General features: G+C 39.3%; 1 protein-coding gene across 1 annotated transcript in view; it reads right to left on the bottom strand.

Annotated features, from left to right (window-relative positions):
- The window catches only part of LOC307271580 (leucine-rich repeat and fibronectin type III domain-containing protein 1-like protein), a gene marked incomplete at both ends in the record, with an annotated part of 69,626 nt that extends 43,894 nt beyond the window's left edge, over positions 1–25,732 (bottom strand). The window contains 6 exons of the mRNA XM_080054111.1: positions 20,561–20,944; positions 23,035–23,192; positions 23,373–23,616; positions 23,798–24,051; positions 24,313–24,464; positions 25,540–25,732. Of these exons, the coding sequence (XP_079910237.1) occupies positions 20,561–20,944; positions 23,035–23,192; positions 23,373–23,616; positions 23,798–24,051; positions 24,313–24,464; positions 25,540–25,732 (1,385 nt within the window). The remainder of the gene's footprint in view (positions 1–20,560; positions 20,945–23,034; positions 23,193–23,372; positions 23,617–23,797; positions 24,052–24,312; positions 24,465–25,539) is intronic.
- Positions 25,733–26,756: the final 1,024 nt, after the last annotated feature.

Genomic DNA, 26,756 nt, shown 5'->3' with positions numbered 1-26,756 from the left:
CTGAATAATTTGAGAATACAATCTGTACTTAACTACTTTAGAAATTAAATTGGTCAGTGAATGCTAGTTACTTTTTCCATCTGCCTCTGACCCTGTCTATGGTTATTTTTTCTTTATTTTTTTCTTTAATCAAATAAAGAAATAAACATAACAAAACAAAAACACTCAGCAATCCAGTTCTGTGATAGCGTTGGTTGCCCGGAAATTGCATCCCTGTAATCCCTGTGTTTTCAATCTTTCAGATTTGTTTTTCATTAATTTTCAACAAGAGAGAGAAAACCCATATAGCTTGTTATTTTACAGACACTCATCCTGAACAGTGCCACACATCACCACATATCCGTAGCGCGCACACACACACACACACACACACACACACACACACACACACACACACACACACACACACACACACACACACACACACACACACACACACACACACACACACTCTCAATACAGATATATGTGTGATACACTGTAGTAATACAAGGGGAAAAAGTGAATGCTCAGCAACCCATTCACTTTTGATAAATTCCAACTGTCAGCACTCAGGTTTGAGACTTCTAGAGTTTCATCAGTCATTTGAGTTTCTTTCACATTCCTTTCTCGGTCCCAATGAAAAAAAGAAGGTGGTTGTGTGTTCACAAGCTTGGCGACTCAGTTGTGTCTTAGGACCCCTGACTGCAGGTTCTATGTGTTGAGCTGGGCCAGGGCTCCTAATGAGGCACCATTCCCTCCTCCCTCCCTGTTCCCCTTTGCTCCTTTATTTCATCTTTCCTTTGTCTTCCACTCTCCCTCCATCCTTTGTCTTACCCTAACTATTTGTCCCATCCCCTCTCAACCCCCTCCCTTTTCATCTTGCTCCTTGCCCTTCCACACTTATTCACTGTTTTTCATTTTGCCAGTCACTATTCTTCTCTCTTCTCTGCTCTCTGTCCTTCTCTCTTCTCTTTCATCTCTACTCAACTCTAACCTGTATCTCCTCCCATGTTTCTTGCATCCAGCTCCTTGTACTTTCCACCTTTCCTCTGACTCTTCTCTTTGCCCTAGTTTCCCATCTATGCCTCACATCTCAATACTATGGGAATGAATGAATGCAAGTGAAATGAAAATGAATGTGTGCACCTCTTTGAAGTTATTTTAAGTCACTCTTGAATAAGAGCATTAGAAAAAAATCAAACAACACCACTCGGGAAGCTGTATTTGTCTACCGGAAGTCATTTGAAAGAAGGGATATAAAATTATTGCCGGAGCTGCTAAACAATTATCTGTTAATGTCAGGCAGACGTTGACACGTGGCAAGATTATATATATTGTGAATTATCAGCATCAGATGAATGTAAAACTATCATATATGAGCTAGTATTTTGGTTGCCAAGTTGTTATAATGTGTTTTATGGGAAAAATCATTAAACTATGTGTTGAAAATAACAACCAAATTATGTGAAGGGCATAACTAATCTTAGAATATCGCAGATCACATTTAACAAATTAACAACATGATAGGCCAATTTTTTAGCCAGTGGAGATCTGAAAAAGGGATTGAAATCATATATAATTGAACATAAAATACCGCAACACATTTGCTCAGTGCAGTTGTTTTGATTACACCTAAACATGCTGACATGAGAGCTACTATCATCAGCAACTGAACATAAGTGACTGACAGTGTGTAGTTTTTTTTTATGTAATTGAATACACAATGCAACATATCCTCTTTAACACCACCATTCAGTCACTAACATGTTAGAAGTGTACAGGGTCCTGCAGGAGCTTATGGCAACCTAAATCTCAAGTTTTAGACATATTTTATGAATAACTGACTAGTGCTAAATACCTTGGCACATTAAGTTAGCAGTAATATGGATTACATTTCTGATTAAGATTTCAATTCCATTACAGAGATTGTGAAATTGGGTTGGACTTTCTGGTGAAGTCCTTGCATGGTTCAAGCAATAGCTTCATGACAGAAAGTACTTGGCGGCCAAGAACTCAGCCAGGGGTCAATTTTGGGACCTCTCTTGTTTAATCTATATCTATATGCCCTTTATTTGGGCCAAAACTCACATAATAAACCTATATACAATAGGTATGCAGATGACATACTAATCTACACATCACTTAGTCACCAGGTGACTATATATTCAACTATCAGTTGAATCTCTGCGTCACTGCATTGAACAAATCATTGACTGAATGCAGAAAAATATTCTCCAACTAAATAGAAGTAAGGCCAAGACTATTGTCCTTGAAGTAACGAGGGAAAGACGTGATGTCAGCTTTCACCTTCACCCACTGTCTCTAATAATTAAGCCAGATATCAAGGCATTAAGTTGGACATTGATTTAAATCTCAATAGTTACATTATGTTGGTAACTTCATCAGCTTCGTACAATCTGAAAATAGTTTGCGAGAGTCAGATGTTTGATGTCAAAACAAGATATTGTAAGGCTCACCCACACATTCATTTTGAGTAGATTAGATTACTGCAGTGATCAATTCACTGGACTTTGGAAAAAAAGTTAAACTTATGCAGAATGCCGCTGCTAGGGTCCAGACAAAATACCAGGGGATACGACCACAATACATTGGTTCTAAAATCTCTGCACTGTTAACATGTCACTTGGAGAATTGATTTCAAATCTGCTCCATCTGCAGACACAATTTTGCAGATAAATGAAAACGTGTGCAAGTATGACAACATGCAGGATAATATCAGAGCGCTGTATATGTGTGTGTGGAACCATGCATCTGTATATTTATTTAAGAAATCCTGGATTAGAAGATTAAAATAAGACACAGGAGGAGGAAGTACAAGGATGAGGGTATGAATAATAGAGTAATCAAGCAAGATAATGATATGATAACATGGATACGGATGTAGGCATCAGAGTGTTATGTTTCAAGTCTACACCAACAGGAAAACAATGGATATTTCCATGATGTCCCCATACATCGACCAAGCTTAACATCAATACCTTTGATCTGATCACGTTTCATTTGACCTGCAAACATATGTGTTCCTCATTATGGATTCATGTAGTGTCCATGTTCTACATCAAACAAAACCAATCACTCAGTAAAACACCCATTTGCAAGACCATTTTATTCCTTTGTTTAGCAGGAAAAAATGCATTTAATCACGCAGAGGAGGTACAGAGAGGGAACTACTCAAGGATGGAATAATAATGAGGAAGCAGCTCAAATATAGTGGTAATTTTGATCTAGAAAACACAAGAAATTAATGATTTTTGTTTCAGCATTTAAACATGCTGTGAATATTTATGTGACATGTTAAGTTTACAGACAAGGGTTTGCATGGTGGAACAATTATTGAAGAAAAAGACAAATATTAAAGATTGTTGTTTTTTTTTTACTGTATGTTGGAGCAGATTAGCTTTTTCCGTATCATCAGGGGCCTATTGCATAAAACTAGGATAAGGGATTAACCTAGGATTCTTCGGTTATCCTGGCTTGCGTTAGCCATGATCCGGTTGCATAAAAGCGGAGGGACATAAGTTACAATGGAGATTTATCCTTTACGTTTAGCCTGGTCCCGACCAGGCTAAACGTAAAGGATAAACTTATTCTGTTGCCTGATTGGCTCAGTCAGCTGTCACTCCGATCTGAAGGTGTTTAACAGTTATTCCATGATCTTTGTGTAATGCTTAAATTTCAATAACCTGTTTTAAAGTACCATATAAAAGACTGCATTGTCATTTAGTTAAATAGTTCTTCTTTTTTATTATTTAACCTAAACCATTTGTAATTAAATTAATTATAATTACATTAAGATGAAATGATTATAATAATTTATGTGATAGTCTGTTCATATTGCGGGCTATATTTATACAATTGATTATCGATGGCAGATGACGTTGCATATGTGGGTCAAATAAATTCACTTTGTACTTATAACTATATCGAGGTGCATCTAAAACAAAATTAAATATCAATGAAACTTTCCTTTTTTCTGTAATTTAATTCAAAAAGTGAAACTTAAATATGTTCTAGATTCATTACACATTAAGTGAAATTAATCTAGAATAAACATACTTTTCAGAAGGTCGACATTTCTGATTGGTTGTATGCAATATTCTAATATTTTGAGATACTGGATTTTTTATTCCATGATCAATCAATCATCCAAAAAGAAGGCCTGACATATTTCACTTTGTGTAATGAAAGTTTAACTTTTTGAATGGACTTTCCATGATATTCTATTTTTTAGATGCACCTGCAGACTGCTCACTGTCAACTATTTTATCATAAAACAATGCAGGGACATCAAGAACAAATAGCAGAGAATACATGTCCTGTATGAAATGAACTGACCCCTGACTTACGGTTTAAACTAGCAAGGCATTGTGGGAAAATGGGCCGTCTTTTACATTTTTACATCAGTAAATCTGTGTTCGATCTTTGGGTCTACTTCTGAAAGCTGTGGGCTGGCACTTAACAGAATGACTTACACCTGGCTTGACAAAGCAGCCCCTTTACATCCTGGATTGGTGTTTATGCAACTGACTGATCCAAAGTGCCCAGGCTAGACTTTGTCAAGGCTGGCTTTATCAATCATCCTGGATATCTTAATACCACTTTTATGCAATAGGCCCCAGGTGTGTTGTAATCTATGCCAATAACATTACATCTCGAGAGAATAAAACATAGCCACATAATACTAATCAACGTTGATGTAATTAGAATAGGACCAAGACAAATGTCTAATACATTGTTAATCTCATCCTGGTTTACTGCTGAACTAATCTGGGCTTCACTATACTCAATATTAGATTGTTCCTGTTTACTATCAATATTGGCTTGATCTCAGTCTGTCTTTAATACCGAGATAAGTATTTTAATAAAGGACTATATAAATTCCCTCATTATTTTTTTATTTCGTATGTATCCAACAATTCCTGCACATCTGGGCTGTCTGCAGAGTTCAAAAGGTTAAACGTAATACTTTAAGAGCCTGTTGATACCACATTCAATGTTATTTAATACCTGTTCCACATTAATAGGCTACTTGCCAAAGTATGACATTTAATTGAAAATCAGTGGGGATGATCTGGCCTAGATTTATTCATTATGCCCCATTTTTATCAGCACAGAATGGAACAATTATTCTAAATGATGTAGTTAATCAAATGAATGTGACCTGGACCTGAACTAAGTGGTAGAAAAAGGATTGATGCTCATGCCACTGAAAATAACTAAACCGTTTAAGTTTTCACTAGAATAAGAATGGTGTATACTTGCTCATTATGAGCCGATGGTTGTCCATGCAAATGTAGTTAGAAATTATCAGAGTGCTCCACATAGATGGTGCTACCTGAAAGTCAACAACCAGTCCCACAATTTGTCTGGTGTTTGATGTCTCTCACAGACAACATTCTAGCTTAGGGATTTTATTTTGACCTGCGTGTGCAGGACTGTGGGAGGAAATTCAAGCGAACAAGTGGAGTGCTCTACCTAGACGATATGTGCAAATAAAATACTTTATTTAGCTCTTTTTTGCTCACTCCAAACCTGCCTTACCCTCACCTCGCCTTGCCTGTCCATCAGAGCACTGAGACTACTACCTTTCTAGGCATGAGCTAAGGCCAAAAGCTGTCTTATGAATTTCTATCGATCTAAAAAAAGAAAAAAAATAATTTGAGATTGCTTGAAAACATGCTTGGAATAATGACACAATGTGGAGGAGTCAATGATTAAAGAAATGAATGAAAGCGCACTGCAAGTATTGATATTTGATGATGATGAAATATGTTATGATTGTAAAGCCTCTCGCAGCTGCTGTGAAATCAGGAAATCACCAAAACCGCCAAGCAGCTTAGAACCATATTAAGCTCATGCAAGCACATGATGCAAACTCAGTCATTAATAACAACTCAGTTTACTCATATTACGTTGAGTGTTGGGGGATGCAATCCATCTGCGATCTCTTATCCCAGCTCACCATCGAGATCCCCTCCTCTCTTTTTCTCCTCATCCTGTTCTGTTTATCTTTGCCCCTGTTCCTCCCTGCACCACCCCTCCCTGAACCCAGTGCCCCTTTCCTATCATCCTCTTCCCTCTTTCTTTGCCTGCATTTCCGCCTCTCTTTTTCTACTGTCCTTCCCCTTCCCCTCACGCTCTTTCTGTCCATGTGTGTCATTACTTTTTTTAAATTACTCGTCTCTCCATCCGTGAAGATCTGCAGTCCATGTGAGGGGCTGTAGAGGAAGGGGGATAGTGGACGGAGGACATCGGAAGAAAATGGGACCCGGAGGTGGGGCTATGGGTGTGTATCGCAGGATAATTAAACATCCATTTGGGATGCTGATGAAAACAACTGCTATCGCCAATCAAAGGGTTAAGGGGTCGGGCGGGTTTTTCTGCTGAGTTACGCACAATTTCCAGGAGGCAGGGCAAGGAAGGGATGGAGGGAGGGAGAAAACGAAAGCATAAGACTGAACAGTTAAAGAAAACAAAGAGGAGGAATAATGGAGACAAGGAAAATAAGGAAATGTGGCAGCAGAACAAAGTGTGCAGCCCGGGAAGGAGTTAAGAGAGTTGGAATGATGCAGCAAAAACAACAAAACAAAAGATCAGACAAAGAGAGTGAGACAAAAGAAAATCATACCGTGATATAGACTGAAGGGGAGGAAAACAATGAAAAAGGATAAGGGGAGTTTAAAAAAAGAAACGTGTATGAATGAGCCACGAGGAAAATACCTCAATGAGAAAGAGTATAAAGAGAACAGGACTGTGTGGAAGAGAGAAAGAAGGAGTGATGACTAAATGGACCATGTCTGCAATGTCTTTGAACTTAACCTCCCTGATCTGACTCATTAGTTCGGCATTTAATTGGCACAAATGCAGCAGGTACCAGTGATGCAAGGGTGTGTGTGTGTGTGTGTGTGTGTGTGTGTGTGTGTGTGTGTGTGTGTGGGGACAGTAATTTGTCATCAGGCCCTTAAGCTCATTAGTACATACTCACTGACTCATTCAATTAATTGACAACGACCTACAGCAAGCTGACTACACATTGCCACCAGTGGGCGCAGAGATGTGCACAAGAGCGTGCTTGGACGTGTGTGCCCTCTGTTTGGGCAGATATGGTTTGGTGGTATCATATGTTATATGCTTGTATGAGCCGGAATATCCTCTCCTTTTCCCCCACTTTGTGGAATATGATATGTAGCTTGTTTGGTCTTATTTAATGTGAATTTATTTTTATTATTTATGATTTTAATGGGAATTTTCTATGAAAACTCTATGTAGAAAGATAGGGCTTTTAGAAGCAGCTGCTGAGACGTTCCATGTGTGGCCGAAAAAAGCACGAGAGAGGCAGCAGTAAAGGAAGGCGATGCGCTCCAGAGGTACTGTAGATGCAGGATGTGGGTGGAGGCCGTAATATGTTACCAGGTAACCAGCTTGGTTCATTTAAACTAAATATAGTTGACACATTCTGTCCATCGTACAAACAGAAAACATGTGAATCCTTTAAACAGCAGCCTTGTTGATGTAACAGCAAAACACCTGCCCAGAGTGCTTTGTATTGAAGTAAAGTCTATCATGTTTCATTTATATTTAAGTAAAACCTTAAGTCATCCTTATCGACATCACTGTTTTCCGTAGAGATCTCACCGCCTTGCAATGAATAACTGATTATATATAGCATGTAGGGGAAGGTGGGGTGATTTGTGCATTTTGGAAGTTGCAAAACCCCTTGTTTCTAGAAAACCGTGGAAGAAATTGGAAATGTGACCACATATTTAAGAAGAGCCATCCATTTGACTCATCCTGTAAAGAAGGGAGACACAAGGAATAAGATATAAGCACATTTAAGCTCAAAAAACTGTGTTTTGCCTTTCAAAGTAAAATTTCCATGATCAAGGTTTTTTGATTATTGTGTCTGAACAATTATAGACACGTTTGAAAACATTTGACACATGTTTTAGTGCTTTGGTATGCTACACTTTGAGTCTATATAGTTAGCACAATGTCAACCCTAAATTGCTGCATCATGCCTATTATCCAAAATTCTGGGGATGGGGTGATTTGTGCGCAAGGGCCTGGGTGAGTTATAAGTAAGTAAGTAAGTAAAATGTATTTATAAAAGCACATTTATGACAGTTTGCACTGTCCAAAGTGCTGTACATAGTGCATTCAGTAGGTAAACAATGAAGGTAAAATAACAATAACCAAAATAAAAGACGTAAAGCCCATACATCCACATAAACACAGATAGTAGTGCAGAGGTAAGTAAGTAGTGCAGAGGTTAATGGGGAGGAAACACCAGGGTGTACATATGGGTTTTGAGCCTTGATTTAAAGGCAGAAATGTAGGGGGAATCACATTTGTCAGGTGGCAGTTGGTTCCACAAGCACGGAGCAACTGGTGCAAAGTACATTTCTGAGAGTTGTGCCAGTGGCATGGCTGTATACGCTGGTCACCAAAAGAAAGTGATAGTCTACAGTAGCTCAGGAGAGAGTGACATCTCAATTCCACTTAACGACACCACTGATGAGAGTTCAGATGGCCAGAAAGATGATGATGTTGACTTTGTCATTGTGACACAATGACGCACAAATCACCCCACTACGTGGGGTGTTTTGTGCGACAAGACAACTTTTTTTCCGAAAGCTATATTTCTTAAACAGTTTATTCCAGATCCAAAGTTTTTATTGCCAGGGATGCACAACATCCTGAAATATATGTACATATTTGAGTTGGAGACATAACTGTCAAGGCCTCACTTTAAAATCACTTTGAGTAAAAAGTTGCACAAATCACCCCACCTTCCCCTACATTGATTTGGGAAGTTTTAGGCTGTAATTAAGGAAGAATAAATTAAGATTGAAGGGTAATTGGCCAGTCAGCGTAAGCGTGTTTTTCAAATTATATAACAACATTGTCGGTTGTATTAGAGGCTGTGGAATGCAAGATTGACAATACCGTACTTTCCGTACTATATGCCGCACTGGACAATAAGCGGCAGGTGTTATAATGTTTAATTACCATATGTAAGAGTTCGTGCACAGAGGGGATTGTCGGGAAAGAGATGGCTGCTTGAGGAAGCTCCCACATTTCAACAAACAAGTTGCATATTTGCATAACGTACGTAAGTGTTACCATTTTGTGCAATAGTAGCTATTAGGGATGGGCACGAGTGTTTTCGCTACTCGTGTGATCGCTTGCATTCCTCGAGGATCAGTCGATTCCTCGTTAAACTTTTTTCTATTTTTAGGACGCAACGCATCTGTCTACAGAACAACGGTTGACCGCAATAAAGCGCTCAATGCTTATGTCAAACAGTCACAGTTGCCATATGATATTAAGGATTTATTTTCCACAAGTTTAAAACACATTTTCCTAACTGAAAGTAATTAAATAAGCGGGCCACAATTTAAACCGATCGAGTAGGTCTGCGGTGGAGAGAGAAAAAAGAGAGAGAAAAAAGCATGGGCTGTAGTTGGCTAACATTCAAAATAGACATTTAAAATAAGAAGGGCAGCAAATACAATAAAATTATTGTCCTACAATTTAAACACATACAGTAGATAGGCTAAATAACTCACCAAAGCAGTAGAAGTAGTAGGCTAGTATATCCAACCGCGTAATGATCACTCCTGTCCGTGACTAATTACCGCGACTAATTCCTCGTTAACGGAACGTTACACCGTCGGCTTTTGAATCTCAATCCTATATTCCATAATAAAGGCTTCTTAAATGTCGTTTGCTCGAATGTGCCCGAAGTCAGCCTGGCTTCTTTACGTGACTTTCCAAGTTTTCCAGCACCGCATTCAGCTCCGCGGTGCTGTGGAGACCACACACTGGCTGCGCTGCACGGAGGTGGCAGTTATTTGCGGTTTCTGTTTGACACAACGCTTAGTTTATTTAACTTGGATCAAAATATTTAATTTTGTTAAACTTTATATCCGTTTTGTGCCGTTTTGTACACGTATATAACATTTTAAAATAGGGGCGGCCCGCCGGCCGGCCTAAAGGCTACAAACACTAAACAAAACAAAAAACTATTTTCCTCATCCACCAATCGAGATCATTTGAAACGAGGAGTACTCGAGTACTCGATTACTAACGCCCATCCCCAGTAGCTACAGAATATATACTGTGCTGTGTAATAACAGGGTCGAAAAACGGGGAAAAAGTCGCGGCTTGTAGGCCGAAAAGTACGGTATATACATAACACGTGTTCTTAAATAAACTAAGGCACCTACAGTCACCCACATGCAAGCCCACCTCAGTCCACCAAACGTTGCTCCAGATTCTCCCATCAACCGCTCCAATGCAATTACCTCCCCACCCCGATCTCTACTCTTTAACCACCTACCCACCAACCAACATATACTTCCACACTCACATACATGTACACTGATTTCAGTTCATTCATATTTCAGTTGTATGATGCTTAAGAACTCACTATTAATATCTTACTAAGTAAGTACTCTTATGGGTCTCAGCTTTGTATAGTGCATGTACAATGCATGTGAAATGACTTCAGAGAATTAACATAGGTGTTTTTAAGGATTAAAACATATCAAATATGTATCCTTGTTTTTGACGAATAAACTAACTAACTAACTAACTAACTTTAACCCATTTTCCCCAAACAGTGAGGGAAAAGTAACCATACCTATCAGAGCTACAACAGCTCTGATAATTGAGTCCGACAAATACTAACTCATGAGTGTCTTAGCTTGTTATCTGACAAGTGATAATGATGCACCTAGAGTGCACTTGCATTTACGTCAGATAATGTGTACAGCATCTTTGAAAGCACTTACAGTAAATAATTGCTCAACATGCATGAGAGCTCAGCTACTGCTACTGATAAGTTATTAATTCATGTTTCCAGTCTCTATATCCTGAGTCTGCTGGTCTATGGACATTTTATGTGTCGAATCCATTATCCAAAGAACCACGAACCAAAGACAGTGAAGAAATGGCAGACGAGAAGCAGTGGTCTGCAGTCAGCTTGTGTGTGTGTGTGTGTGTGTGTGTGTGTGCGCAGGGCCGACGGACTGGGTAGACAAGGTATACAGTCGTGGGGGGGCCCAAGGCAGAGGGGGGCCCATTAATTTTTTTTTTTTTTTTTTTTTTTTTTTTTTTTTTTTTAAACAAGCTAAATGTGTGGCCCCGATCTTTGAAGGCCCTGAACAATGCCATTCCAAAAAAAGAAATAATTGACTGGCTCGTGATAGGCCCCTGACCCTTGCAAGGAGATCAGGGGCCTGCGCATGACTAAGCCATGTATGCGGGAGAGTAAGCAGGAGCAAGCCAACATTGAATTGAACTGGTGGCGAAAATAAACGCAGCGATGTTTCTATGGGGATATTTAGCTGTACAGAAATAAGTGCTGGCAAAGCTAGGACAGTTTAAGACTCCACATCACTGTGGCAACACAACCTATCTATCAGCTCAGACAGCGCAAAGAAAAGTCTGATGAATACATGAGAGTGATGGCCCCTGCAAGTTTCAGTAAGTTTAAAGAAGTGCCACACTGTTACTGCCTTTGAAATGCATTTCGACATTTTAAGGGGAAAACACATTGTATTTATTATTTCAACTATTGAGTTATTTGTAGAACAGCATGCTAGTGTAGGCCAACAAGATTGATTTTCTGAATTTTCAATGCTGCTTTATTTTTATGTTTTAAATTGGGAAAGACATGTTCCAAAACAACCTGTATTTAAAAAGAAATCAAGCAAGTAGGCTAATAATAACCATTAATTAATTATAGGCTATCGCATCACAGTAGGCCTATTGTCCACAATAATCACAGCCCCCCATCCATAAAGGAACTTTAAAAAGTTTAATTTGCACTTGATGTGCCTACACAAGTGTATGGTCTATTATTTGTATTTAGTGTGTCTGCATAGTATTGCACAAAAACAGTAGAAGTTTTCTTTAATTGTGTTTTGTACTGTCTGTAAAATTATACTTGCACATAGCAAACAAAATTGCACATCTGTATTCAAATAAACAGTTGTTTATTTCTATAGTGCGCATTGGCATCTTTGAGCAAAATACCCCCAAAATTTTCGCCTCCTGTGACCCTGCCCAGTGACCACCTTGACTAAGACATATTATGGGGGAAACACCGGTAAAAGTAATGATTTGGTCATTCATCAGATGAAATATTGTGGAGTTGTCTGGCTCAGAGAGACATGTGTATTGTAAGACCGCTTTTCAGGGGGCCCATCAGGACTTTTTGTATAGGGGCCCAGAATTTGGTGCTACGCCCCTGTGTGTGCGTACACTGCAAGCTTTCGTGTGATTGAAAAAAAAAATCACATTGACCTCTCTTTGCTCTTGTGTGTTGAGGAGAATGTGAGGTGAATAGAATTCTCTAGATCAACCTGGACACAAAGAAGAACAGACACGCATGCACACACTCAACCATCTTATCCCACACTCAATGTTTCCTCACTCATCCTTCATCCAGACACTGCAATGTGTGATTTATAGCAGAATCAAAGGTGCTTAAGGTAGGTTTTGAAAAAGACATCTATTAACCCTTAAAACCTTGTCATGCTCCCACACCATAGGTTAAGTGTGTGTTTTTTGTAGTGGGCGTTTAAATCTGGATGCAGACACAATGCTTTAAAGAGCTCTGTATAAGTAAATTATTTAGCTAGATGCTGGTCATTGTTTGGGGTAAATTTGACTGAAACATGCAAATACAGTGAAAGCGTATGACATATTTCAATACAAATGTACTTGATTCAATACTTGTAAGGTTTAAGTTTGATTTTTTTTTATTGATAGACTACTCACTCTCACTTCTTTGTCCTCTGTGCCACAGCTGCTTCTGCTTATGACACGTATTATATCTATAGCATAAAGGGGAGAGTGGGGTGAGTTGTGCAACTTTTTGCTCAAAGTGACTTTAAAGTGAGGCCTTGACAGTAATGTTTCCAACTTGCATAGGTGCGTATATTTCAGGATTTGGTGCATCCCTGGCAACAATAACTTTGGATCTGAAATAAACTGTTTAAGAAATATTGCTTTCGGGAAAAAAAGTGGTCTTGTGGCACAACTTGCCCACGGTGCGTGGTTGTGCCTTTGGAGAGAATACATTGGGGTAAATTGTGCCTTTGATATACATCTCATAAAGTCATTTAGCAAGATACATCCATCAGAAAACTACTTATTTAAGGTTTATTTACTAAATAGTGTAAATAGTTTACAAAGATGTATGGTCAATTTTCTTAAACAAGGCCTAGCAGGTCTAAGGGGTTTTACCTGCAAAGCTCACAATAACAAAGTCATCATCATCATCATCATCATCATCATCATCATCATCATCATTCTGGCCATCTGAACTCATCAGTGGTGTCGTTAAGTGGAATGGAGATGTCTCTTCTGAGCTACTGTAGACAATCACTTTATTGTGTGTGACCAGCGTATGCAGCCATGTCATTGGCACAACTCAACCCAGGCCCTTTTGACACAAATCACCCCAACCCCTAGCATGATGCAGCAGTTTAACATTGTGCAAATTGCATAGACTCATAATGTAGCATGCTAAAGCACTAAAACATGTTTCAAATGTTTTCAAACTTGTCTATAATTGTTCAGACACAATTATCAAAAAACCTTGATCATAGACATTTTACTTTGAAAGGCAAATAACAGCTTTTTGAGCTTTAATGTGCTTACATCTCATTCCATGTGTCGCCCTTCTTTACAGGATGAGTCAAATGGATGGCTCTTCAAAAATATGTGGTCACTTGGACCAATTTCTTCTACAGTTTTCTAGAAACAACTACTTCCCCCCTGGCACAACTCACCCCACTCTCCCCTACTACTTTTTCAGGAGTCTTTATCCCATCCAACTGTCTGATGCTTAAAGTCCCCCCTGGACCATAAAAAAGACCCTATATGTCAAACTGAGGAAACTATCACTGGAGAGAGGAAGGGATTATAACATCAACTGTCAGCTCATACCACTGCCTCAGCATTTCTGGAACACACTCCAGTGGATAGGGTTTCAGGTTTCAGGCAACGGTGGATTTAAAACGATATAACGCGTGGGGGCTAGGGACTGAAGAAGTAACATGATAAAAATGTCCGCTGATCTGCACACACCTTGGAAGCTCTGCCTGGGATGCCTCATGTCATGTTCAGGAGCCTTGTGTGGATTACATCATTCATGGAAGGGAGTGTAAACATGGTCAAATGTTTGAGCAACATTTGTAGGACAGCTGATGAGTTAGTGATATTTTAGTAAGACTTTGCATGTTGCAAAAAAGAGAGAAAAAGTAAAATAAAATAAAAAAGCAAAGATGACAAGGAGCTTGAGACTCAGCAGCCATCCGCAGCTCCCGCTCAGCCGTTAACAGTCATTGTTTATGTTTAATTTCAGTTTCAATTTCAATTTCACAAAAGGACGAACAGATTAGAACTGCACATGCAACTTACATACATGTATGTTCTCAAATTTGTAAAGTACTTGAGAGTATCTTTGTTAGGATAGGTAAGGCCTTGAACAATGGTGTGACTTTATATTGACACATTCTGCACATACACAAACTTAATAGTTAAGTGTACTGTAAACAACCATCTCCTTGAAATTGTGTTTTTGCTCTATAGATGATGTTCCCAATTATAATACAGTATAAATGCTTACATCATGTGCCCTGGCAATCTTTTTCTAGTGTAGAAAATAGTCCATTTTGTATTGGCGAGTTGCCTGGATTGGAGTGGATTGTGTATACAAAACACATGTCCTGCTCCCGTGTGGAGAGGTTCATGCAACAAAGGTACTTCAGTTAGGTCAGGGAAACACTGTTGCTGCAATTAAATGTTAATGAAGAAAAACAAAATTACAGGCTGTCCTTCAAGTCAAGTTTGGATTTTTTTCTAAATTTAACCAATAGGTACAATGTTCCCTAACCAAATGCTTGCGAATAAAAAAGAATACAGGTTTAGAAGCCGACCATGAACCGCAATGTACCCGTTTGAAATCCAGCTGGGGATATCAGTTGGCTCCCTCCCTGCCGCATTTGCTGTCCTTTATCCACTATCACCATTTAATGAAGGCATAACATCTCAGAGAAGAATTAATATACTGGCATTTTCAAATTAGGAACATTCTAAAATACAGACCGAGTTTCAGGAGAAAGGGCTACATACACACCCATATGCTATGTGTGAATAGACATGTGAAAATACAGGTACAGTATGTCAAATAAATAGCAGTTTGGTATAGGGGTGTGAACGTTGACCGCTTCCGTCGGAAGCGCCGTCTTACACACACACACACACACACACACACACACACACACACACACACACACACACACACATACACGTTTGTTCGCCTGTACCCACACACACACACACATGTTGGTTCCCCTTCATTATCACCTTCATTAATTTCCAGATTAATATAGCCGATCGCACAACTAGCCTACATGTCCACCTGCAGGTTGAACAGGTGTTATAAAGTTTTTACTTTTGAAGGTTTGAACTAAGGCTACTTACGAGTGTAGTTCACGTCAACTGGGTAACTTTATTCTTCAGGTTATCTTTCATCAGTCTTCCTGAGGCTGTGACTGGAGCCCGACGGCGACTCCCCGTGTGTATGTGTGCATGCGCGCATGTGTGTCTGTTGCGTGTCTGCAGTGCTTGCTGATACACACACACACACACACACACACACACACACACACAGAGGGAGAGACAGATTCTGAAGACTAGTTTTTATCATCCCCAAATAGTATTTTTTTATTGCTGATGTTAAATGAATGAATGCGTGTCTCCTGAACATATTGAAATAATTTTCAAAACTTAAAAAAAAAATAAAAAAATTTAGTTTATTAATTTCTCCTAAACGGTTAGGGCGTGTCCACGTGCACACCCGTAGTTTGGTATAATCTTTGCCTTTTGTAATGTGTTGTTACTTGCATTTATACATAGTAAAGCAAATATGTTGTAAGGTGCATAAAATACATGATAACACACACACACACGCGCGCACAGCCGCACACACACCAACAACAACAACACTACTGACACTTAGGGAAGCCTCCCGCAGAGGTCTGTTGCGGTCGGTGGCACATGACAGGACATCAGGTTTTTAGATAATGCATACAATGCCAGCTGGTCTAGTGGACATAGACAGAAACTCATCACACATGCAGACATGCTCAGAGACACACACTTGAATAAGCATTGATTATAATAGTCAGGGGGGTCTGAAAAGCACATCTCAGACAGAGGGGTTTACTAGTTCAGTGCCTACCACTGGTTTCTAAGTACATACACACAAATACACACACACGCAAACTCACAAATCCTTGGTGCTATAATGGCATTGATCGTAAGTAGTCCGGGGGTTTGGAGACTGCGTCAGAGAGCGCTCTCTATCTAACTCCTTAGAAAATCTCTGTTCGGTTGGTGGTCTTTCTAAAGTGGAAATGGTTCGACATTGAGCTGCCTGGTTGAATAAAAGGACAACAAAGGTATAATGTAGAGAGCATAAGATGCTGTGGTCTGGATGCTGTGGTTGATGCAATATAGAATAAATGGTAAATGGTAAATGGACTTGACTTATATAGCGCTTTCTAGCCGATTTTCTCAGCCCCAAAGCGCTTTACATATCTTACCACATTCACCCATTCATACACACACTCATACACCGATGGTAGAAAAGTGGAGTATCAATATATGGACTGATGTTGTATTGTAGTGATTATGTTTGCAGTACAATTAAAATTGATTGATGTGCCTGAAACACCAGCATATGAATTGAAATGGTTTCTGATCTGATTCAAATACAGTTTGACACAGATTAAAAGAGGCACACTAGGCTCAATTTCAGGTGCAATTTACTAATTTGGGTTACTAGAAACATTTGTATTGCTTTCTTTGAATGCGTGATCAAAAGCAGACAACCCAAGTCTCATCAGTAAACACCTCCTCAGAGCACTTGAACTATAACAACCACTCCAAAGTACATGTGGATTCTCATCAGTGTAAGTACTGGGCTACATTTGTTGAGATCATGGCATGTCATGGTTCAACACCAATATGATGTTTTCCCTCTCCATCCTCTCCTCTCCCGTCTACTCATTCTCATTTCTCTCCATGGCTTTCACTGTGCCTCAGCCCTACTAATGGATATTGACCAAAGACAGAAAGAAAAGAGAAACTGTCCACACATAGACACACTCAGAACAGAGCCTGTGCAACGATGATGCCTCCTAATGGATATTGATGTTGCAACGTGTTGGATTCCATGTGCAGTATCACATTTATGATTCTGCCACAATTGTATGTATTTTAGTAACATTACAATAATTAATGCTTTCACCCATAACAGCTTGATATTGTTTTCTTTCAAATTGGTTGAAAATAATAAACTGTTGAGATGTGTTCATGGTGCATACATACATCTCATTACTTAAAGGAGAAGTAAGTGATATGGTCCTTTTTAGCTAACTTCCTTTCAGTGACAGCAGTTAGCACTCCCTTCCCTCATCCCTATGTCACCACCACATAAACGTGCAGACGTCTTCATCAGATAGTGCCTACTATGGAGAGAAACGAGTCATCGTTCACAGGCAAAGAGACCAGCGCTCTGTCTTTTGATTGGATACAAGGAGCAGGATACTCAAAATTGTATCAAAGCTTAATGACTGGAAGACCTGTGTTATGAACTGTGCATACAGTTTAAGTGATTGCTGTATGAATATGGAGAAATGTAACATGTATATTAACAAAAAACATCACTTACTTCTCCTTTAAATGTATTCATTGTAAATGAGTGTAGTTGATTACAAAACTAAACTTGTCTACTTTGTTATGAACAAATCTATGTACTAAGATAGTACTGAAACAGTAACTCCCGCTTTTCAAAGGATTAAGTTGTTTAAAGATGTCTGTCATGGTTGATTTGTGGACGCTTGTCTTTATCTTGATAACATCATGCTTGACTTGGTTTAATGCTTCAGCAAATGCTCCTGAAGTGGTTACTGTGTCATATACACAACAGCAGAGCAGCTGGTGTATCTGTTCACAGCAAATCCAAACTCATCGTATAAATAATTAGGACAGTCAATACGCATTTATCCATTAAACCGCAATATGGTTTAAAAAAAATTGTCCACACAACAGCAGGATACAGTAAGGTTGTGCTAAACGAAGTGAAAAACACAGGGTTGTGTATTCATAATGACAATGCATATCATATGTATTCATACAGACTCGGGCAAATAAATAGTTAAATGCCGGACCAATGTATTTTTGTTTAACCTGGAACACTGTCTTTATCTATGGGGCCACACCACTTAGTTTATTACAGCCCAAGCCTACTTCTTATTTTTATTTTTTTTAAACATCTTCACTACCCAGGAAACACAAAGTGTGCCTTTTCTGTCTTCCACCATGGACATTTTCTTTAATCTTGAACTTATTTTGAGCTTTTTTGCTTTAGGGCCATGCTTTTCACTAAACTAAACATCCTTGCTTTCTCCATGATACACCTCCAAGCAAATGTATTTCCTTTTATATAGATATGGGGGCTTCTTGGCCCTATGCTAAATGCAAATGGCGTGCAAATTCCTGTCAATGTAGTATGATTCACATACTAACATAAGCACGGTAGTAAGAGCCAAATTGGCCAACGTTTCTACACATACTGTATACTGTATCAGTGAATGAGAATTAGTGTCTCCATGAATGTAGAGTGGCAGTGTGTTTTGTCTTAATTTTGCAATCATCTGCTTGGAATTAAACGACAATTCCCAGCTAAACACACAAAGGCACATACACAAGCCTGTACATACTGTATCTACACTTGTCCAGTGAGGAGTTAATTTTGCACCTGCAGGGCCGCTGTGCCCACCAACTGCAATCAACCTTGAATGGGTGCAGGGGGATGGTTGCTAAGCAGGAAAATGGTTGCCATGTTTATAAGAATTATAATAAGCTATATAAGAAGCTGCTCGACTCCCACAGTTAGCTGAACTGTCTGAATAAACAAGTATCCTCTAGCTCAGAAATAACACCATGATCACTTTCTCAGTTGAAACACCAATCATCGGTTTATCGCAAAAGTGTGGAAATTAAGAGGAACTGTCTGATTCTCTTGACATCTTGAATGGATTTGACATATCACATATCTTCTTCCCAGGTTCATTTCCCCCCAAAAGACAATTTCAGCTGTTGATCAAGCGCAAGAAGACCATAAAGACCTTAATTGGTGATCTAAAAATTCTGCGGGGCATTGTTGATTTGATTTACTCCTGCAATCCCCGAAGTACGAGTAAAATATTTGGCCATTTCATCTGCACCTATGAAATTATGAAATAAATAAATAGCCCCCAGCACTTGTCAGTGATGGTAATAAAGCCACCTGTCACTCATAACACGATCCAGGAGGTTTTTCCAACCTCTTGCCATAACGACTCCACAGCATATAAGAACTCCAAGAACTGAAAATAAACAGGGCTTTACCAGGCTTCAGCAGAAATATGGGCGGTAATGTTGTCAGTGGTTAAGGTTTTATACAGTCTCATGCACGGGTCAACAAAGGTCTAACATGCCCTTACTGAAGCATGACTTAGCACACAATTACCTTTCTATATTCAAATACTGTGCATTTAATGAAGTCCACTCCAACATGACATTATTATAATTCTATGGCTGCAATCGCACCACTATCAAGGAGATTTATAAAACCTCAAACTGCTCTTTTGCAACAACTTGCATGTTTCTCAAGAAACTATTAAGAAGACACACATACTTTCTATATGGAAACATTTAACCAAATGTTGTAGTGGTTCTATAGTCACTATACTATGTCATATAAAGAAGTTGACACATGTCCTAGTCAAGTAAAAGGAAACAAAATATGGGAAAATAACATATCTATAGAGCCATAATGTAAATACCTGCTGTAAAGTAGTAAAGCAACATCATCAGCACATCAGTGAAGCTACAAGAGACACATTCAAGACAAATATTCTGACGTGGGCAGCTGTGGCCAAACAGGTACACTGTTCATCCACTGATCGCAGGGTTGGCAGTTCAATCCCCGCTTCCTGCCAATGCCACATGTCGAAGTCGCCCTTGGCAAAACTCTGAACCCCAAATTGCTCCCGATGGTAAGCTTGCACCCTGCGTGGTAGCTGCTGCCAATCGATGTATGAGAGTGTGCGTGACTAGGTTAAATGAGAGGCACACAATATGACGTGCTTTTAGTCTGAAAAATAAATCTGTAAAAAGCAACAAAAGAGTGCAGTCCATTTACCACTTCAACAGTTTTAAATATTTACGCTTCACCTTTGACCCAGGCGTCCCTGCATTCATGTACCCTACAGTTGCACTGCAGCTGTCTTTATCATTTAAGTTGATTACACTTTTTCACAATTCAAACAATACTATAATAATAATAATACTTATACTTAATACTTAACAAATTCAGGCACCTAAATGCTTGTTGCTTATCTGCCCTTATATATTCACAGAAGTCTGTGATATTGAAAAAAAAATCAAATGCAGACGGATCATAAATGGATAGAATAGAAAGACCGACCTGTAAACCAGTGTGTCATCCCCAGAGCTGTTGTACTGGACCTGGAACATCCTGACTCCTGCAGCTATAGGAGTTTGACTGCTCCATCTGATGAGAGCAGAGTTTCCTGTCAGTTCCACCAATGACACCCTGCGGTCCGCCCCTCTGGTCTCGTTGTTTGGCAGCGCGACCTTAGAAGAGGTCAGGATGTCGGAGGGGGCGGGTTCCGAGGACGGGTCTCGACTGCGACTGGTGCTGTTTGCCAGATGGGGCATCGCCGTGACAACTAGCTCCACCCTCCCCGTGGATTCCCCTGCCGCATTGGAGGCAATACACGTGAAGTTTCCCGAATCCTTCAGGGATGTCACATTGATCTCCAGACTACCATTAGGGAAAACCAAAGTTCTGAAAGAAATTCAGATATAACAGAATGAATATAATCAGTCCTGTAAATCAATCAATAAATGAAATGTTTATGATACAACAAAGTAACAAAGCTATGCAGTGAGCTTTAGAAAAAGAAGTTGAGGCAGTAAGATTTTCTTTATTTTTTTCATTCTTAATACCTAGGGGGCAAAACCCCCTTTTTTTAAAACAGACATGGAGCGTTGTAAAAGGTTGTTCACCAGAAATTATATCCAGGACCTTCCAGGATCCCAACCTGGGTAGACAACCTGGTCAACTAGCTGCTGGAAAGCTACAGCGGGACGATAGAGCAAATCAGAACCACTGTTTAAGCGAATGTGGGTGGGCTAATAGGGATTTTTTTAAATGTATAGATATCATTATGAAACTTTGCAAGTTGATTACTGACATTAAAACAACAACTTTTTGTATTACAGTATTTTCCAAAAAGTTTGAATAAATATGAAAAATCATCAATATCTTACTAATGTTGCGTACATTTGCATATCTGCAAAGCCCCAAAATCTAGATGTTGGACAAAATCAGTGTCAATTTGTTTTTAAATTTTGAAAACAAAACAAGTGTCCAACTGCCTGAAGCTTTTCCTAATCACAGTTCAAATTTGATCAATAACCCATAGAAAATTAATTTTACACAGGAAATGTCTAGCCGTTTCCTAGAATACCAGCTGGAGACTCCAAAAGGACACTTTTGGACCATGGCACATGAAATGCAACTGTGTAAAAAATGTATATTAGTAAGATATTGATGATTTTTCATATTTATTTAAAGATTTTGGAAAATACTGTAATACAAAAGGTTTTTGTTTTAATTAGGGCTGTCAAAATTATCGCATTAACGCAGGGTGATTAATTTCTGGAATTAACGGCGTTAATTTTTTTATCGCAATTAACGCATGTGCAGAATGATCCCCCCGTGCATCCCACCGGCTCTGTACTACAGTCACTCTAAGTTGTGGCTGACCCAGGATCAGTAGCTGGGCGCAGCCAAACATAACAGCACGCTAGCCCATGCCGTGTTTTAAACTGCTAGAAATGCACAACCTATAGATTCACAAAATAAATGCCATTATATAGCCTATATTTGCCCAAAAGACATAGTAAAGAGACAGACCAATTGAATTATGACCAGGTTGTCCACCCAGGTTGTGATCGTGGAAGGTCCTAGATGTCACTTTTGGTGAACAACCTTTTATAACGCTCCATGTCCATAAAATCACTTTGCCCCCTGGGTATAATTCCTTTCCCTCTAATCCTCTATTTTTAATTTTTCCCCCTCAAGTCACATCTCCTGACTCAAATCCATACAAATAGGATCCAATTGCAATGCCTACCAGTGCAGACTGCAACTTGGTTCAAAATAGTCAGAACTTCATGTTGAATTTTTTTTTCTTTAGAAAGGAGCGAGGCATACTCATTTTAGGTTGCAAAATAATCAATCAATGACTGCCAGGTTGAGGGGCTGTGTTGCTGACTGGTTATGGGTCTCATCCCCATGAGTACAAGCATTATGCTTTGTAATAATAAACTAGCCTTTTATGTTTTGAATATCTATTGATGCAAACAATTGTGTCAGACGTGTATAATAAAGTAATTAGCACTTTGAAATTATATTTAAGAAATATATAAATTATTTATAAAATATATTGTTCATGTTAAACCATAACCACAAATGCCAACAAGGTTACCATATCGGAATGTGCATAACCTGGAACCTCAACACCTACCTTTTGATCCTGATTCAGAGTTGACCCACATGAGTCATGTGCCTAAGCCAAACTTCAACATCCAAGACATAATATGTCAGACATACTGTCTTGACTCAGTTGCAAATTGGCACTTGGCTCTTAACCGGAGGAGTGCAAGACAACCCCTATTTTGCACCTGCCAACTGGGTTGCCAGCTTCCTCAAGCTCATTGAAAGAGGATTGTTGCTATTAAAGGAAACATTATATTCCCTACATTAACACTTTGCCTTTAGTTTTGAGAAATTGTACAATATATATACCTAAAAGAAATACATAGTAGGTCAAATAAGGTTCTATGACGGTATTTGAAAATTCTCTGTACCTGGAGCTATTAGATATAAGTCGCCCTTCAGGGCTGATCCAGTGGACTTCTGGCTCTGGGTCGCCATTCGCTTTGCACTTCAGGCTGGCTGGCTGGCCTTCCATAGCCACTGTATGAGGTGACTTACGGGTCAGAACTGGTGGGTCACAAATAAACTCCTAAAGGACAAAGAAAAGCATACAAAGGTCATACTTTTTAATATTTTTTTGCCCCTAAATCGTAATTACTTTTTTGGATATATCATACAATTATTGAAGGACTATTTTTTGTTTCAAGACTAGGATATAGGTTTTCCGCTATTCCCCTGCATCATTCCAATGCAAAGCTCGAAATATCACCTCTTCAGGTATCGTCCAGAAGTACTTGGCACTGAGGTCAGGGGGTGAGGCGCATGTCTCGAGGTCATCTTCTCTGGTCAGTCTTCTCAACCACAGAAGTTCACAGTTACAGTGAAGAGGGTTACCACCAAAACTCAACACCAGGGAGGTGAGGGGGGAGCCTCTGGACTTTGCATAAACTGGGATCCTCAGGAACAATGGGTCCGGGGGAATTTTCTTTAGTTTGTTGGAGGTCATGTCTAGCCTGTGAGAGGACAGCATATGGATAAGATGAGGGATGGACAATAGGAAAGAGGGAGAAGGAAAGAGACAGATATTATCGTAAAATCAGCAAGAATGTACCCAGCTGATCAGTAAACAGGCCAGTACGTCTACATATTACACCATGCCTATTCCTACATCTTGTCCTCTATCTACTCATTTACCTGGCCAGTTTGTGTAGGTTGGTGAATACCCCTTGGGGAACATTTTCTATGAGGTTATGATCCATGTTTAGAGTATTGACATTGGTAAGGCGCCCAATCGTATCCCAGGGCACCTGGGCAAGGTTGTTGTAACTCAGATCGAGATCCTCCAGTGTGGGCAGGAAGTCATCAAAGGCATGAGGAGAGATAGAGTGGAGCTGGTTGCTGGCGAGGATCAGGTGACGAAGGTTGGTCAGGCCTTTGAAATGGTCATCCTGGTCGTTGAGAAAGTTCAAATGTTGTGAGATGCAGCGCATTAATATCTTCATAAAGATGTCAACTGCACTGTTAAACATATTTGAGTCACTGTAGTTGTATTGCTAGATTGTGGACATTCATTAAACACTCCATCTATTCTTGAATGCTATTTGTATGAGCTTGAGGGTTTCAAGTCTTTATCAGTTCAATGATCCATCTGAATATGCATTCCCATTTACCATCATTAATCCATCTAGCTAACCATCCATCAGTCTTACCCTGATCACAGTTATTCTGTTAGAGTCTAGGTGGAGAGCCCTCAGTCGCCGCAGGTCACTGAAAGCCGAGGGGAGAATCTGACTGATGGTGTTTCTGGACAGGGTCAGATGTAGTAAGCTGGTCATATTGGCAAAGTCCTTTCTTCGGACAGCTGAGTGGGATTGTAGTAACACACAAAGAAAGACTTCATCAACTATGTCCAAAGTGGCCAAAAACAGTATATTACATAGGCACAGCAATAAGGGGAAAAGTAGAAGTCAGGAGATGCACACAACTATAGGGGTTGTAAAGCACAAATGTTTGCCTGGCCACAAAAATAGGTGTTTTCACAAGAGCTGATGACTCAGATTTGTTATGTGCAGTAGCTTTTTATAAAATCTATTTCTGAGATGGACAGGGAGCAAAAGTATAAAGTAAACAAGGATTTTTACTGCAAGTCCTAATCCTTCATATAGAGTTCCTGAAGCGATTTCTCGTGTTGCTTAGGGCACAGCTATGGTCACATTTGCCAAAGCAGTCATTTGTCTGCTTTGCATTAAAAACAAAACAAAAAAACTTGTGTTTTATTTTTAGATCAACTAGTCCATGCCTAATTGGCCTCTGGTGTCCAAAGCCTGGACTATATGAAAGTATGCTTAACAATGTGACTTATAAACTATATGCTTGTGTGGTATTGTTAATGGCCCATCCAATTATATTTCTGGAGCCTGTGAAATACGTCTTTTTTTTAGCTTGTTTGTCTTTTGTTGTGATTAACTATAGAACATAATTTATTTTAGATCAAGCCCTGAAAGGTTAGGTGGCTGTATTGCCTGAGCTAATATAAATCCAGATAAAATAAAGGATAAAGCAACACTTTGGTTCTTAAAAATAAGTATGTCTCAAGAGAACCCTCTGATATAAGGATATGATTCATGAAGAGATTTGCCAGACTGAACCACAAAAACAAAAAGTTACAAAGTATTAAAGTTAAAAGGAATTACCCAGCCTCATGAGAAAACAGATGTGTGGCTTTGCTGCTGTTTCACTACTCACATATTGTCCTAAAGCTACTGCTGCACAACAATAGCATTGCACCAGGCCTGCATCAAAGTCTGCATTCATACAAGCACTAATTACATGTTCCTTCTTGAGGAAATTATTTTAGATGATGGTTGATAAAAAAAATGTTAAACATGATGATGCCTTAATTGATGGTAAAAAAAATAGAGTAGTAGGGACGTTACATGTTATGAAGTTCTCTTGAAGCCGTAGCTCCACGGTGCGTCTGTCAATGGCAGCAGGTACAAACAGCAAGCCTGTCTTGGAGCAGAGGATAGCGAGCGATGGAGAAAGGCTTTGGCACATACAGCGCTTCGGACACGGCTGTCCCCTGCATGCTGCTGCCAGCAACAGCAAAGAGAACCAAAGCCGTTCCATTATCCTCCTGGGAACAGGGCAACTGGGGGACAGAGGGAAATGAGCAGTTAGTTGAAGTAGATACAAATATAATGTCACTCAAAAAAGGAAACCGGTAGGAAAGAAAGATACTTAGACCAGACCTGCAGAAAACCTTAATCAGTTAAGAATAATACAATCATTGTTGTATACTGCAAACAAGGACAGAGTGGCTAATCACATGGGATTGTAGATTTGGAATTTGCTGTTGAACCCATTACATTTTGCTTTGCAACTGTTACATACAGTAGTGTCATGAATACAGACTGAAAATAAAGACTCCCTGACCATCTTATATTAAGAAGTTGTCATGGATGTGTGTTTAAACAGCTACAAAGAGGGTTGTCTATAGCCTCTTCAATATGTGTGCGACTCAAAAACCCTTCAGTGGAATGTGCTTAGACTTATTGAACCTGGTTCCTGACAAAGATATGTTGTACATAGTAAAACTGATTAACGTGCCTGGATTATTTTAATTTGTTTTAGCTAAACATGGATCCATTTTACTTCCGCAAACTCAGACAAGATTCAAACCTCATGGTATGATATTTGTGTGTACTTGTGGGAAGCAGTATAGTAGCTTGGTTTATCAATACCATTGAACTCATATTCAATAGATGTCCTGTGTACAAAACTAACCCTCCATTCTGCTTTACCCTTGATATTCCTAAAACCCTCGACATAGCAATTTTAACAAGGGATGACAATGTACTACAGCATCAGAGCATAAACAATATCATGTATTGCTACACACTCTCTCTCCCTCTTTCTTTATCTCAGATGTTTATGTGTATTGTATAGTAAAGTACAGTAAATCTGCCAAACATACAAGCAAACACATGAAAGTGCAAGCAATCGTCTGACCCCGCTAGAAAATAGATATGTGCTAGTATTTCATAATGTTTTCCATTCTCCCACAATGCAGAACTCAGAGCACAAACAATAATAAGCTTTGAAATGACACACAAACACACACGCGCACACACACACACACACACACACACAC

The sequence above is a fragment of the Ammodytes marinus genome (assembly GCF_949987685.1).
Source record: "Ammodytes marinus genome assembly, chromosome: 3".
Lineage (NCBI taxonomy): Eukaryota > Metazoa > Chordata > Actinopteri > Uranoscopiformes > Ammodytidae > Ammodytes > Ammodytes marinus.
Note: the sequence above shows the minus strand (reverse complement) of the source record. Positions and strands in the feature narration are given on the sequence as shown.